Source organism: Falco punctatus, assembly GCF_963210335.1.
Source record: "Falco punctatus genome assembly, chromosome: 1".
NCBI lineage: Eukaryota > Metazoa > Chordata > Aves > Falconiformes > Falconidae > Falco > Falco punctatus.
The window spans coordinates 413,547-425,580 of NC_137580.1; the positions used below are offsets into that span (position 1 = coordinate 413,547).

The following is a 12,034-nucleotide window of genomic DNA, read 5'->3' on the forward strand; positions in this document are numbered from 1 at the left end:
CCCCAGCCCCGGCAGGTGAGGGATGCAGAGTTCAGGATGGAGGTGCACTTGCTGGATGCCCCGCACTCCCCTGTGGGTGGCTGTCGCGGCTGTTACTGACCTGTGGTGTTACACCTCATTAAATTTAAAAAAAGAGCATCTACCCAAATTGAGCTGTAAGCGATTCGCGCCTAAACTACAGGCTTTCCTTTTTTTGCTGGAAAAAGACTTGCGATTCAGTGAAACACTAATTCCAAAAATTCCTGGTGCGTGATCCTACACATGGGCGTGTGTCTTTTGTATGCAAGGAACTGTAAAATCACTGTATAAGAGCATATTTGTTAACACAGTTTATTGGCACACTTATTGGCAAAGCATACATAAAATACAGTCGTATTATATAACACACTGACTCACTGTGTCTTTACATGATGAGTTGAACATATTAATATGTAAATGAAAAAATTAGTTTCTTTTATAAAGTTTCACATAAATACACCGGAATAAGAAAAAAAAAAAGTAAAACAAAAAATGGTTTGAGGGCTTTACAAAAATATTATACAAGAAATATACTATGAAAAGAAATAACAACAAAGTCAACTCAGATACAATAATAAAAACACAAAAGTTTTAGATTTATTAAGCTGCCCACAAAGTTAATGGATTACATGGCTTTAAAATATCTGGATCAACAGCAATTTTACAAAGCGTAAACTCTCATAGGACTGGGTGTCTTTTTCCACATAAAAATATTTCTCATGTCTTTGATGAAAAAAAGACATTTCTTGTTTCAGTATTTTTATTAAATGATGGAAAGAGTATCTACTGGCATCAGCTAAATGTAAATTAAAAATACTGGATCCTTTAAATGATTAACCAATTAAAAAAAAGTTAAAGAAAGAACAAAAGTTACTTTAAATTACTTTTCCGTAAAAGCTGATCTTTTTCTGAAACAAGAAATTTCAGGTGCAAGTTGAAAAGCAGAAAATATATTACAATTGTAAAAAGTTTTACATAGTTACGTTAATGAGATCCTGAGCACTGATGACTTGTTAAAATATGGCCATTGTTTGATGAGGAAAAAAACAACCCCTTCCAATAAAATGCATTGTCATAAATTTGCCATGAGATGCTATTTAATTTTCAATTATTTTAATTGAGGTCAGTGCCAGTATCATGTATGTGAATGCTTCCAAGAAATGTATATGGAAGCTTATACAAGAGTTTTCCTTACTTAAAAAAAATCAGATAGCTTTAGTTTAGAAATAGATACTGTATCTGTTGAAAGGTTTTTTTCTAAATTTTGTTTTGAAGGATGGTGTGAAAGTGTAATTAATAACCCACTGACATACATTGCAGTGGGTACTGCTCCAGAATAACCTATTGGGAAGCTTGTGGTGTGGGGTTTTCAGATTTAGTCTCCTGGTTAGCAGGAGGTTTGCTGTTCCACGGGCTGTTATTTCCCAGTGCAGGTGAATTGTTGAAATCTTCTTCATCATCCATGCCATTTGCTGCATCATACTGTGTATTCTCTAATCTAGTGATAAGCCTTTCGTCTTCATCCCCAAATTCGCCTCCCATCAGAGTTGGTTCTCCTACCACCATCACATCCTGTGAACAGCACCCAATATTTGTTATATGGAAACCTTGAGAGAGAAAAAATCAACTTAAAAAAATTATGTTAGAGAATTTGCATCTCTTAACTTTGTGATATTTGAACAACAGAGTTAAAAGTTCCTGCATAGTAGGAACCAGGAGACAGGCTTACACTTTATTTCTAATTTAAAAGAAAAACTACCACATCTCTCTAACTGCATGCTCATGGCTCCAGATATCAGAAACCCCAGAACTAAAAAGCAGGTAGACTGAAAAATGTGCATGATTTTAAGCAAATAAGCAGGCTACGAAACTGCCTTAAACTCCTGCTTGAAATATTTAGCTTACATCCAGTAATTTTTTCCTGAGCCATATTATTTGGAAAGGCACCAGAGTGCATCTCAGTTGGAACTTGGCGATATGCGTGTTTTAAAAGTAGTTTAAAAGAAACCGCATTTCTTATCCTCAGCCTTCTCAAATGTGGAGCACAGCACTCTAATAAAGATGGTAACTCTCTTATCCACGGCCAGCCAAGCCCTTTTACGCATCCAATATACTTGACATTCTGCTACTTAATTATGGTAATTAATTTAGGTAAAGTTTTCGATAAAAACAATGTTCACACTGATTTGACAATTTGCATAGCTAATTAAGTCATTAGCAAAAACCTGCTGATTGCCAACAAGCCCTGAATTTACCATCTGTTATTTCATGGTGCCTGTCACCTAACTCCATGTAGGCAACCCTGCCGCCAATCTGTGCAGTAAGAGGACCAATCTGTCCAGCTGGTACCGTAAAAGGAAGATGACGAGTGCTAATTATAATTACACTGATGAAGCTAGTAGTCATCAAAAACTGAAGCATGCAAGAAAGAAAGAATTCATCTAATCACTGCTTTAAGTACAAATTGTCCTTCCATGAAAACAAGTAAACCGCCTACTGTACTCCAGTGCATCACAGATTTGCTGCAAAAAACCTAACCAGCATGGGATAGAAAGGTGCAAACTTGAGATTGGAAAGCAAAGGTGCAAAGCCAGAGAGCTCTCTTGTTCTCTCTGTTCAACGGAGAATCAGGCTGCTGTGCTAACCGCTAAAGAAATATGTGGGATGCATCTTTTCATGCAGCTCAGGTGGCAGGGCATCAGCTAGCGTTTGGTAAAAGTGCAGTAATTCCAGCTGTCTAGCTTTGTACCTGCTGATTTAACAAGCCCTTCCAAGAATCCTAGTGAACAACAGATTCATATTTTAAAGGATCTGTTCCTCCTTACGAATGTAAAAGCATTTGTAAAAAGCAAACAGAAGACAAATGTTTGCATTTAATAAGGTTTCTTTTTAATCAGATACGTACTTCCTGCACCATGACACCATACGAATTGTTGCAAGTATTTAGGTTCTCAATATCCCTCAGCAAAGGCTGACATGCTACAGAAGAACATTTATATCACATTTTCAGCCTGTGCTACATGAAAAAATTTGCGAGTAGATGGAAACTGCTATATGATTTCTTCTTTACATTGTCTATATTTTGTTACTCCGTATATCCATAAAATAATTGATTAAATAAAACTCACACACAGCTTTGCAACGTAGAAGTTTAAAAGACAAAGTTGTTTATAACCAAAAGTTTATTCTAATTTATTCCACCCCTCTAAACAACAGGCAATGTATAGCGTGCACTGCTGAACCAGACCTGACCCCGTTGTATTGCGAGAGCGTTAATGACAAGAGAGACCTGGCAGAGGACAGCGAGTTGGGTTGGAGTGTGCAGTGTGATACAGGAGGGCAAAGGGACCGCATGGCTGAAACACAGGATCACAGACCGAGGTGGCAACCGTTCCTTTTACTTCAATGTTCTTGAGGATGGACCTCAAGTTCTCCCTGTTGCCTTACTAGCAAGAGGTCGGCAACTTGGATGAGACTTAGAGAAGCGCATCAAAAATAACTGTGGGGCTAGGACAGCTGGCTGGGGAGGCCACGTGGAAGAATTACGTGTGTATTACGTCTACCGAATGGTTGGGAGGGGTAACTACACTTCACAGCTGCAAGTGCTGAAAGGAAGAGGATCGCTTTAGGCCAATCCGATGAGATGTAAACTAGGGTACTAAGATGACGTTAAGTAAACGAACATGTAATCCCCACTGCCAAGACAATGTTCCTGTTACTGAGGACTGCAGACTGAGGATTAACGACCCCACTGGAACAGTGCTAGCTGTGCTGCTCAGGTTGCCTAACACTGGGCTGGGAAAAATCTCAGTCTGTGGCAGGAAACTTCTGTGCATCAGCGGGGAGATGTTCAGTGACTGCGTAAGTATTTCCATCTCTCATTTCTCAGATTCTTTGCAAATATTATTCCTTTAGTATGATGATGCCCACTGAGAGGACAGTTTGCACTTGTATTTCTCTCCATGCTACTGAGACTCTCTCTCTCTCTCTCTCTCTCTCTTTCTGGGAATTAAACTACAATTATATTGAGGTTAGTGGAGTTTTCCCTCATTCTATTTAAAGGATAGATATCACAGCATTAGTTACAGGACATTTGAAAAAAAAAAAAAAAATATATATTCTTGACAATCTTGCCACTTGTAGCTACGTCAGGCAAAAATCGTGTCTGAGGAAGCGCACATGCTGGTTCCTCCCCAGAGAGGATTCTGCTCCTCAGACTGAAAGCTGAAGCCCCCACCGAGTGCACCCCATTGAACCTCCACTCACTAGATCCCGTGCAATGACCACCAACCTCTGAGGAGGACTGGAAGTGACTCCTTTTAGAGCCCCTCAATGCTTCTCCTTAAATTGGCCCGTGGGGGTCAGTGCTGCTGAGTGACACAGGGCTCCATCCCTCCCAGGGTTGAGGCTGCAGCTCTGGAGCGCTCCTAGCTCCTGCTCATGGAGTGAGAAGCAGAATCCAAGAATTAAACCCTAGTCTCTTGCACGGCAGCACACACTGCTACGGCCTAGTTATGGTAGCACATATTTGACTAGATTAGTTGAAAAAAGATTTAGACTGTAGTCACTCGATCTTATTAATTTACTCGGTGATTAGAAACAACATTTTTGGTCAAGGAATGTCTCATGATAGTAAAATATGGTTGCAGTGAAGCACTGTAAATAAATCAGTGGATGTTTTACATCATGTGATAGAAATGTATTATTTAATAATATAACCACAAAAGCAGCTTTCATGTATATCATACCTTTCATCCTGAATAACCCTAATTGCCATCCAAACTTAAATCGATGCACATAAACTATACACAGAGATCACTTCACACACCACTCAAATGCAAGCACTTCTATTTAACAGACCGGGCATTTCTCAGGCTTCATCTTTTCTATACCTGGCTTCAAGTTTAGGTCTGCTATGGCCAGTTATGTAACTAAACTTTTTAATTTTGGATTTTAAAGGTCATCCTGTGGCTGAACAATGTCTTACTGGAATCTGGAGGTAAAAATGGGTGGTGGGCCATGTAAAATTCCCTGTCCCTGCACCTGCCATCTTTGCTGCTGTTAATACGTGGCCCCGCTCAGCGTGTGAGAGTGATTAGTTCCTAGCTTAGGTGTCACAGTCCCCAGAAATAGGCAGTGCTTCACCAGCCTGGGATAATTAAAACCACCTGAAACTACTAGGTATATTGTTCAAGCAAGTCTTATACTCCAAGGACTGAAAGTTGCACTAGTTTAAGCATCCACCTCTAAGTGCTAAGTCAAAAGAAGAAGGGTACCTCCTCCTGATCTTCCTTCTTATGGAACTGTATTAGTGGTGATTATTTTAATAACTGACCTCTTAGCTCCTTGCCACAAAAATTATTAATGACTGAGAGCCCCATCGCTGCCCACATCCATAATGGTCAGTGCTTCCAAGACAAAAGCATTGGACTGACACTTGTGTTGATCTATAGAAACAGAACTGACATTTTAATTAGGTTTCAAAGTAAACACTATCTAGAGGAAAACGGTTATCTTTCACATCCCATCATAGGCCTCTCTGTTAACTTGACATTCTGGTCTTGTTTGGAATATTTTTCCTAAAGTACAAAAACTGGAAACAGATTTGTTCACTCTTATGGCTAAATCTTAGATTCTGAATGGCACAGTTCTGCGACATGGGATAATTTCCGACACTGATCTCCTGACCCTGGGCACTGTAGCTCTGTACTATGATAGCCATTACAAACCACCTAAACCTACCCCTCTTTGTGAAACATGTAAGAAATCACATTGCTCCCTTCCACATCAGCAGGTTTATTTACGGATTTGGATTTTGAGGAGCTTAGAGAGAACTACAATGAGAAGGAGAGATTATTGAGGTGTGTTACTTGCTTGAAGGGCACAAGGAGGCTTTAATTGAGACTCTGGATGTAACAAAGAGCATTTGATTTACTTAGTGGCATGTAGGCATACATTGGTCTTCCCAACACAAATGATATTTCACTGGGTTCATGGTTATAGTATTACAGATCTTCATTAGTAAATGCGAGCAAAACCCACCTGTTAATTTCTATGGCTGTGACTGGGAACAGTCTAAAGCAATGGTTCTTAGAGTTTGTGACAGTTGTACATCATTGTCAAATTTCCTAATTCAAATAGTTGAAAATGGATCAATGTGCACTGTTCTTATTAAACGTAACAGAAAGTGATAGTTAAGCGATAGTGGCTGTGTGGACCCCTTCTGATGATCTTGCATACACCTGCAAACTGCAGATCACAGTGTGCAAGTCACTGTTCTATGTACAAGGGCCTGGGCTTGCAAGATAGTTTCATTTGATACACAAGAATATGAAAAATGTAAATGAATCCAATTTTATCCAGTAAAGAGGCTTGAAAACCAAATAAAGACTTGGGAAAACACTGCAGCTAGCTTCAGGTATTAGAGGATATTAGTACTGTGTAAGTGATAAGGCAATGACACACCCCCAAATTATATAACTCTGAAATCATATAAATGCTAACATTAGAAGGGCAGGGTTTTGATGAACCTTGCAGAAGGAGTCTTGCCCATCTTTGCTCTTTGTTTAGAAGACAGAGGAAATTGATAATTCCAGTGTCAGCACACCGGGTTAACCTTCCTTTCAAAGATCAGATATGATCAAGAACATGAACAAATCTAAGAGCAGTTCAAATTACTGGCATCTGCTAAGACTAAGACAGCTGAGTGGACCACAATTTCTGGGTCTCTGTTCTGTCAACTTTCTTTACACATTAGAAACAGCCAATGTATTTGTGAAAAGCACTGGCAGTATTGAACCTGCACCCATGAAAGCCCGAGAGAAGAAAACTTCTGGTGAGAAAAAGTATTTTTATATTTGTGCTATTGGAGCGACTTAAGTGGCACTTGGTTCTACTTCTAATACCCTACAGCGTGTTGCCTCAGCACCTATAGGATTCAGGTCAAAAGCATCACTGGACAAGTAATAGGCCAACATAGGCATGAGCTGTGTGGTGCAATCATGCAGCACTCTGGCTCACTATATTTGCTTTAAGAACGTAGGAAATATGTAGGAAATACACAATATGTAGAAAAGGTGTTAAACAAGGGACTTGAGCAGAAAGTCATATTGACAAGAGATGCTAAGGGTCTGCAATCAGTAGCATGAGAAATAACAGAGCCGGAGAAACCACTGGGTTTTCCCACCGCTCTAAGGGAAAATGAGTGTAACAGAGTGCAAGTGACTGTCAAAAGGGAAAACTTCATATTTTATTTAGCAGGGTTGAGACAGTATAAAAAAATAGAGGTAAGAGAACAGGCTGAGACTGACCCTTTTCAAATTGCTGATGAGAGAGAAGATGCACACCCACCTACTGGCAGAGACCCTTCAGATGCTTTTGAAGAGTGTGTTATTAAAGATGTATCAGAATGGGTCAGCACAAAGTGCTAATAAATTTAAGGCAACACAAAGGGCACGAATGATACTGATTGATTAGGCTTCAGCAACTGGACTTCAGGGTGCAGTGCCAACCTGACCCGTGCATGGAAATACAACCACATCATTTCACTTTCTGGGCTTGGCCCCATGTTGTCAGCACAGTTCCTGCCTGAAGAACTGATCAGAAAATAACACAGGTAGAGGCAATGGCACAAACTCCTATCACTGAAGAAGAACGTGTATGTGATAAGTACTGTTCCATCTCATGGAGTAAGGTTTGCTTAGCCCCATGTATTTATCTGAAGGTCTGGAAGGGGCTAGGGGGGAAATGATACGTTCCTCTGAAGTGTCAAGCTTTGTCATAGCTGATGGTACTCCAGCTGCTTTCCGGTCACTGTCCTGAACAAGGAACATCTGCCTTTGCAGACAGGAAGACCTCAATAAAGAAACAGAAGTTAATAGTGTGAGTGAGAAATGTGGATGAGGTGTATGGTAAGTTCACACGTTTGCCAGGGTGTACACGGCATCACTGTGGGAGCAAAACTGAATAATTACTAATGTCCTAGACCAAGAAACACGACAGAGAATAGAGGCAAAGGAAACATCCTCTAATAGGATTAATTTACTATCAAAGAGAAAACAACCTAGAAGCACAAAAGTCACAGGAAATTAGGAGTTAGATTCTGTTATGGTGGAGAGACTGTCTTTGCTGGCTGGGAAGAAATCAGTGGAGAAAAAAAGACAAAGCTGGAGCACATGACTTCACATCAATCCAGGTTTGGTGTGGGTATGGGGTTACTGTCGGGGTACTCCAGAGAGGAGGATGGGGAAAATGGAACTCAAACTAGCTTTGTTATGTGAGTTATCTGGACAGAAGATTTGATTCTTTTTCTCTAATAATGAGGGTGGAAATGCTTTTAACACTGGAAATGAATGATTTCAGTAACATTTTTTTCTGCTGAGCAAGGAAGTCCCATTCACGGAAAGCTCTATGGCCAAATGAAGCTTTTCATTAGTTGAAAACTGCAAAATTGTGTTTGAGGATATCTTGTCTGCTACTGCATATAAAGGAAATCAAACACTAACCACTGAATGATTAGCTTTAAGGTAAAGTTATCAGAAACAGAAAGCAAGTTACTGCTCCCTGCACCCAACTTCAGAAAGCAGTGGCATGCCTGTAATAAGGTCCACTTCAAAGAATACATAATTTTGAAGAAACATGGTATCATCTCTGTATTTAACTGAAAAGTGTTGAATAGTTTTACACCAGAATATCCTACTGCTAAAATTATTTTGAGTTCTGTCTACTCGACAGGGTGGCCCAACCATTAACTCCATCTGGCTTGCTATCTTTGCTGTGGGGAAGATGGGAAGAGCTGTTAGTATGTCAAATTGAACAGCTAAGCATTTTCCATTTGCAGAGGGAAAGGAGAAGCATCCTATAAATGGAACCTGATCCTCCGTACAAAACAGTTTGGACCATCTTGCTACTACAGTACAGAAGGCAAACAATATTGAAAAATACTGACTATGCAGCATCCTGAAAGTCAATGAAGACCAAAAATCCATCCCTCATACCATGATAAATTTCAACATTATGTCTCAGAAGCTCAACTATCATCTCCATCAGGAAAAGTAGCCTTGAATACTTCATCTGTCAGGAGCAGCCTTTCAGTACCTGAAGTCAGCCTGAGTATCAGTGGGAATGACAGGTAACTATCAGAGGGCTCAATTACACTCAAACATACAAGTACACCTGACTACCACTGAATCCAACAAGTCATCTCTCCAGGGAGAAGCAGACTGAAGAGAGGCAGGGGGTCAGATTCTGGCCCTGCTGAATTGAACTCAGGGCAGGCAGTAGCCAAGAAAAAGTGATTTTACTGTCCTTTAAACTCAGAGACAGCAGGGAACTAGCTGGTTGCTCAGTTTTGCACTTAATTGTTGTTTTTTTCTTAAATATGGTCGATTATTGATCTAAAGGGCTTTCTGGCAGACACAGTCTGCGAGGCAGAGTGGTCCCTGCCACCAGGGGATCAGGTAGCTGGCCTTCTGACTGCTTTGTGCTGCCAGGAAAACCCAGCGATGCCTATATTAGGGAAAGAATCTGACTGCAGGGATGCGAGCCATGTGAAAATTTTAATGTGACAAGGAGAAAATATGAGTTTAATGTACTGAAGCCCAAAGCTTCATAAGCTAGTGGATTGCTGAATCAGTTGCTAAACAAAAATCTTCATTTCATTTCACTGGTGTTAGTCTACTCTTTTTTCATCTGGGTATTCAAGCTTCCTAGGAAGTGCCTGCTTTGTGCTAACAAAAGGCCTATCTTCTTTGTCAGGCTTCAGAGGAGACCTAGCCCTTTCCTATCTGCTGATCAGAAATCCAATAAAAATCCCTGCATGTTATTCCCAAGATACCATTTTATAGTTCCTATAATGTCAAATTAACTCCCCCGGCTTTAAAATACATAAGCTATCTCCTTATTGACTAAGGCACACTTTGTCACAATTTGGGGTCTGATTACCCCTATATTGTGTCTAAGGCAATAAACGTGACATTGTTAAAGTGCTGGTACAGTTCTAGGAATGACTTGGTGTCTCCCTGTATAATTAGGACGTCAACAGTTAAGCTAGTGGCGTGGGTAAGCTAAGACCCATGGTCCAGTGGATCTACCCTCTGCAAGTGGAATGGTTTGAAAAAGAGATAACCTCTGCAGGTAAGTTAATTCATGACCTGTCCCACTGAAGCATCTGAACCCGGCACCGGTTAGAGGTAAGGTACGAACGTAGAGACCAGGGGTCTGCTCAGGTGTGGCTGTCCCGTTCCACACGGACTCATCCTCAGCACCTAGCGGGTGGGAGTCTGCAAGACTCACGCTATATCTAAAACCGTGAGACCTAATCTGAGACCCGCCATCAGTGGAAGGACAACCACTGACAAGAACGGGAGTTGGCCCAGGCCTTAAAAAAGTCACATCTGGTCCTCAGGATACTCCTGCTTGAGGGTCATTCATTAAAGCTGCCCTGCAGAACGGCTTCTTTGTATCTCTCCACTACTTGCCCAGCTCCCACAGCACACTGTGCAAGATCACCTTTTGCCTGTGATAGTTTAGGCTCAAGAATGCACCTTCTTTACAATGCAAGGGAAGAATTAAAGCACCGTAAGTGATTCAGGCCTAAAAGGAAAGTGAGACTTACAGGTACCTGACTTGATAGACTCAGGTTTGCAGCAGCTGACTTTTTCTTGCTGTTGGTACTATTTGCATTGTTCCCAGCACTGCTGTTGGAAGTGCTGCTGGTAGAGTTTTTCCTTTTTCTCCGTTTGGTTGTCGGTTGTCTTGTGGGTTCTGCTGCAATAAAATGGTAAGAAGGAAAGCAAGTGGCAGTTATCGTAAAGCACGTACTAAAATGATCCACAAGCAGAAGTGCTGAAACATTTTTGCATCTAGTTTTAAATTTCTATGTTTACAAGTAGTAATAGTACTAGATTTAACACGAACTGCAGAATAATATTTGAACCCAAACCAACGGAATCTGCTTCAATTTTGCGTAACAGACTAATGAAGCTTATTCTTCCAGCATTATCTGTAAAGAAGTTTGAAGGCATTTTACTAGTGGGAGTATCGTGATAACTATCGTGATGCTTTAAGTGAGCATGTAACTTGCTGAAGGTCACACAGCAAACAACAGTGCTAAACAAAAATCGAGGTCTTATTCCGATGTAGGGTACAGCCTCAAACGATCCAGCCAGAGGCAGCGGCTAAAGGCAGCTCTCTACCCTACTGCGGCCATCCACGCAGCGTACAAGGGACTACCATTTGAGATCCATCTACTTTTGAGGTGGCCTTCATCTTTCAAACTGACCCTCCCAAGAGAAGCCGTGACAGCCTGCTGAATGCCATTTCTCTGCAAGTCTTCCAAACTCAGAGCGAGTCAGGACAGTTATATAACTTTGCTTAAATTGGTGAAGAACAGAGGGGCAATTGTACTTCTCAAAATTTGGCTGGGGCACCCATGTGAATAGTCTTAGATATACAAATCTTTAACAGTCTGAAAAGAGAGAGAATTATTATTTTGAGGTGTAAGAGGAAGGAGATTAGGTCCAGGCCTGTAAATAACGTTATATTAGTCTCAAAGACAATTAATTATGAATTGTAGCTGTAATTTCAGAGTCACAGCAGGAAGCTGAATTACACAAATGATGAATTCTAATGGAGCCAGTAGGCATTTTGCATTCCATCTACACATATTTTTGTACTAAATTATATCCCAGCCATAGTGAAACCATCTGAATGTGCACATCTATAAATCAGTTGGGTCAGACTGAAATCATAAAACATCAAAATAATTTTCAGGCTTACTTTTGGAACAGTGCTAATTCTTATTACTTTCCTTTGTAAGTAAAATTTCCCACTGTTTCTATATTAATTTAACTACAAAAGAAGTAAAATACTGGTAATGAAACATACCTGGTGGGGCCACCATTCTCTGCCATTTTTGAAACAAGCAAGTCTTCAAGCAGTCTCGAGGACTTAGATTGTAAGTTTTATGTCTTGACATCAGTTCCTGCATTGGCTCCAGTATTACACACAACTGGAA

At 40.5% G+C, this 12,034-nt stretch overlaps 1 protein-coding gene across 12 annotated transcripts in view; it reads right to left on the minus strand.

Moving 5' to 3' along the window:
• Positions 1 to 306: 306 nt before the first annotated feature.
• Positions 307 to 12,034, minus strand: part of LDB2 (LIM domain binding 2) — a 251,766-nt gene continuing 240,038 nt past the window's right edge. For 5 of the 12 annotated variants that reach the window (XM_080405209.1, XM_080405218.1, XM_080405215.1 and 2 more), the window contains 3 exons: positions 11,905 to 12,028; positions 10,634 to 10,785; positions 307 to 1,590 (listed from right to left, as the gene is read on the minus strand). In XM_080405209.1, coding sequence (XP_080261335.1) covers positions 1,360 to 1,590; positions 10,634 to 10,785; positions 11,905 to 12,028 — 507 coding nt within the window. In that variant the 3' untranslated portion in view covers positions 307 to 1,359. Of the gene's footprint in view, positions 1,626 to 4,309; positions 4,453 to 10,633; positions 10,786 to 11,904; positions 12,029 to 12,034 lie in introns of all 12 variants that reach the window. The other 7 variants (XM_080405219.1, XM_080405220.1, XM_080405214.1 and 4 more) reach the window with 5 other exon arrangements.